The sequence below is a fragment of the Adiantum capillus-veneris genome, chromosome 10 (genome assembly GCF_014529385.1).
Source record: "Adiantum capillus-veneris isolate H3 chromosome 10, ASM1452938v2, whole genome shotgun sequence".
Taxonomy (NCBI): domain Eukaryota; kingdom Viridiplantae; phylum Streptophyta; class Polypodiopsida; order Polypodiales; family Pteridaceae; genus Adiantum; species Adiantum capillus-veneris.
Genome location: NC_140940.1, coordinates 52,472,713 through 52,476,900, shown reverse-complemented (window position 1 = coordinate 52,476,900; position 4,188 = coordinate 52,472,713). Strand labels below are relative to the sequence as shown.

The 4,188-nt window shown below is 46.9% G+C and overlaps 1 protein-coding gene across 1 annotated transcript; it reads left to right on the top strand.

The window, feature by feature from the left end:
* The first annotated feature begins 639 nt into the window (after nt 1–639).
* Nucleotides 640–3,434, top strand: LOC147448846 (uncharacterized). Its single transcript, XM_086521305.1, has one exon. The coding sequence runs from the start codon at nt 1,072–1,074 to the stop codon at nt 3,211–3,213; it is 2,142 nt and encodes a 713-aa protein (XP_086377431.1). The 5' UTR covers nt 640–1,071; the 3' UTR covers nt 3,214–3,434.
* The last annotated feature ends 754 nt before the right edge of the window (nt 3,435–4,188 follow it).

Genomic DNA, 4,188 nt, shown 5'->3' with positions numbered 1-4,188 from the left:
GAAAGACTTCAAAAGCCAGTGATATAAGGGGTGCATTCACAGGGACTAGAGTTATATTAACCCCTGCCAAGCATCAACAAAACCGTCTCACACTGTTGAATTGATTTCAACCTGAACGCGAAGGCCTTTGTAAAGGCAGGGGTATTTTTCCAATTCTGCCAAAATGGACAGAGTTGGAGTTTGAAGGCAACACTTGCTTATGTCAGAAGGCGGGGGTCAAAGTATACCAGTGCAGATGTGCTCTAAAGGTTGTATGCTTTGAGCTCCATCTATGGTCCCAACCACGCTCTCTCTCTCTCTCATGGATTTAGCGTCACTTTGTGAGTAGTATACGTTGTCGTGGATAAAGATGACATGGCACGATGACTATGTAGAAGCATTTGCTCCGACGATGCAAATTTTGACATGATAGTGAGGAGAAAGGCATGAAGGCACGTTGGACGTATGCTTTTGTAGCGAGAGAGGTGGGGAGAACTCAAAATCCTCAAAAATGGCACAAGGATACAACTGAAAATCCAAGAGTGACACGAGGGCGGCTTGAGCCTTGGAGGAGTCGCCTCCGAGCCCACTTTAACTGTATTTGCTTGCCTTGCTTTGCAATTTCTTCACCTTCGCTTCGCGCGCGCTTTCTTCCTTTCTTCCTGCCGCCTTTTCTTCACTCGCTTTTGACTCTCTCTCTGTCTCTCTCTCACACACATGTCACACACAAACACACTCACACTCTCTCTCTCTCTCTCGGATAGTTTCCTTCTTCTTCTCTTTCTGCGCAATCACACGCAGGCACACGACACAAATTGCTTCGTCTAAGTCATCACTAGCTCGCCGCCTTCTGCTGCTTTGAGCGCCATCTCTCTCTCTCTCTCTCTCTACGTGAGCTGCACTACCTATTTCCACCTTTCCAATTCAGCTCTCCACCTGCTACTTATTAACTCCCGAGTCCCACTCCCCTTCTCCCCTTCCCCTGCTCCTCCATCTTTGACCTTAGACACCGCCTTCTTCCCCTTGTTTCTGTTTGCGAGGGCGATCACCCATCCCCTTTCTCGTCCCCTGCTTCCTCCCCTTCATTCAATCATGAGCGATCCTCATTTTGGCTCGGACCACGAGCAGGACAGCGTTGTTCATGAATCGCCACATCCTCAAGAACTCAAACTTCTCTCCTCAGATCTCTCGAGTCAGTACCGCGAAGCAAGCTCAGCTCACAGCCTGTGGAGGAAACCCCAATTCTCCATGAACCTTGATGCCGCGGCACCCTTTGACGGCTCGGCCAAGAAGAGGCCCTCCGGCGATGTCTCTTGTGAACTGGGTCTTGGAGTGTGGGAAAATCCGAGGAGGATTTGCCGAATTTGCCATCGCCACTTCTCATCTGGGAGGGCCCTTGGCGGCCACATGCGGGTGCATGGTCCTCTGTTTCAGCCTGCCGGGACCAAGAGGAAGCTCACTTCTCAAGGTGTTAGCAAACTGGGAGATGGGCTTTGCACCGAGGTCTCTGGCTCTAAGGACAGCGACCTGTCTTTGCTGTCCAAGAACTTATCAAATAAGGAAGTGCTCCAATTCTACGACGCCGATGAACCCACCATTGCCTCAGATTCTGAAGGGGAAGCAGTGGATGATGTACCTGCAAGTGAAACTTATCTGCATCACTTTGAGAATGTCAAGGATTATGATGATGGCGAATTCGATGAAGGCTACGAAGACTGGCATCATGGGAACATGCATATGCGCCTCGATTCATTGGATGATGCGAATCTCACCACAATGACATCCAACAAGAGAAATCCTCTGTACAAGCTCCGCCACAACCCCAAGAAGAGCCGCCGCTTTGTAGAGGATGATTTTGCCATGGAGATGTTTCTCTCAGGGCAAGATGCAAATGGCTATCCTTTTTCAAAAGGATCTGCTTTTTCTTCTGATCTAGAGAGGCCTAGAGTATGTTCAGAGTGTGGCAAATCATTCATGTCCTGGAAAGCTCTTTTCGGACATATGCGGTGCCACCCTGAACGAGACTGGAGAGGAATTTTGCGTCCAGAAGACACCTTTATGCCAGAGGCGAGAATTCGATTGGCCAAGAAGAAGCTCTTTGCAGAGAGCAGGTTAATGGAGAGCTCCGACTGTGAGCTAGACTCTGACGTCGAAAACAAAGAGTTTGTCACAGAGGTAGGATCATATGACAGCAAGAAATTGGTAAAAGCAGAGCGTGCAACAGAGCAACATGTCAATGGGGACGGCAGTTATGAGATTCTGAAGGAAGATGGCTATGGCAATGTGTCGACGGAGGATGATGGGCACCGTCGCTGGCCGACAGGCAAGCGATCTCGACGCAAGGTTATGGAAGGGAAAGCTGAAAGTGTGCAACACTTCAATTTTTCCCCAGAGAGAGAGGAGCCTGCTTTAACGTCAGAGAGTGGCTCTCTAGAGGAGCCTCAAGAGGAGCAGCATGGAGAGACTCCAAATTTCCTTCTCATGCTTGCGGAGGCCGCCAGGAAAATTGAGAAAGAGACTCAGGGTGAGGCTGTCCTTGCCGTTGCTGCAAAACCGTCTCAAGCCGCTGCAAGCAGCACTAGTGGCATTGTGAAGTATGAATGTTCCACATGTAAGAAGTCCTTCAATTCCCACCAAGCTTTGGGGGGGCATAGAGCCAGCCACAGAAAGATGAAGGGCTGTTTTGCGCGAACCAGTATAGGAGAATATGACATAGGCTTTGGCGAGTATAACCTTATCAGAGAGGAGCTCTGGCAAGGTCATGCACATGATAGGGACCCTTCTCTACATGTGGATGAGAAACAACAGCAAATCAAAGGTCACGAGTGCTCGATCTGCCATCGGATGTTCGCCACGGGGCAGGCTCTTGGCGGTCACAAGAGATGTCATTACATTGGTGAGAAAGTTGCAGAGGCAGCCAGTTTCACATCAAGCAACAAGCAGATTGTATGTGAAGAAGGGCATTCAAGCAGGCTTGATATTACCGAAGGGGGCAGCGACGCCCTAGATTTAAACATGCCAGCGCCAGGGGATGAGGACGGTGAGGTGGCAGGCGTGTCTGCGCAGTTGCAATTGTTTAGTGGCAAGCTCGACGAGAGAGAGTCAAAGCAAAGGAGTGCACAAGAGCTATCTTTAACTCATTGGGCCAGGAAGGACGTGGCGGGAGACGAAAGGCAGAGCTCTCCATGGGAGCTTGACAGCAGGTGGGCGATGAGCCCAGCAGTGGCATACTAAGAGAGAGGCATTCTATAGCATGTGCCAGAAGATCATTATTTCATTGCAAATAGTGTCAGGACCTCTTTGTATTCTCTTCAACATGTCAGATTGATTCATTGTTTTGTGGCAGGACATTCCTTGGCCATTCTATTCATTTGATTTGATGTACATACATAATGCTCTCATTTGTATTCTTTCATTCATAGAACAAACACACACAGAGAGCGCTCTTTATTTCATTATGTCTCAATTTTGTCTCCTCAGAGAGCTTTGTGATCTCTGGAACAAAAGAATTTTTTGATTTTTCAGAAAACAGCAAACCTAATTCTGAAGCTTGACTGGAAAAGAGTTGCTATATCTTCATCCTCCTAGCACTACTAATGGCTCCAAAAAAATAAATTCACTACATGCTCAAGGAAGGTGAGTAAAAAGAAGAATACAAATGTAACTTGACACACTTTGCATGCACTTTGACACCACTTTACTCGAGACTCACTCTTCGCTTATACATTTGAGATGTTTCGAATGGACCACTATTTTTTATGAAACTATGGAGACCTAATACGGATTAGCAGCGCTACGTAGCACCACATCTCTAAATCAACTTGAAGTAGAACCTTGTTAAACTTACTAGATATTTGGGTATCCAACCTACACTATCAAATTTTCATCTCAGAACTCCCTTCAAACGCTTTCTTCTTTCTTTGTCACCGTGCTTTACATTGTACAAACAGCCAATCCATGGACACATTGTATTCTCTTCTGACATTTATGGTCTTGCAACATTTCTTGTTGATGGTCCGGGCTCATCAATGAAATGATTATAAAAAAATTCTCTTCATAAACATTTTTTTATATGAATGGTGTTTGCGGGTCATCGCGAGACAGATGTCTGTAACATAGCTATCATCACTAACATAATGTCAATACTCAAGGAAGTGACTCGGATGGGACACGAAGATTCTTTGAGATTGTCATTCTCAAGAAGTGAAC

Excerpts from the sequence above, each read along its gene's own strand:
- LOC147448846 (XM_086521305.1), top strand. The coding sequence starts at position 1,072 with ATGAGCGATCCTCATTTTGGCTCGGACCACGAGCAGGACAGCGTTGTT.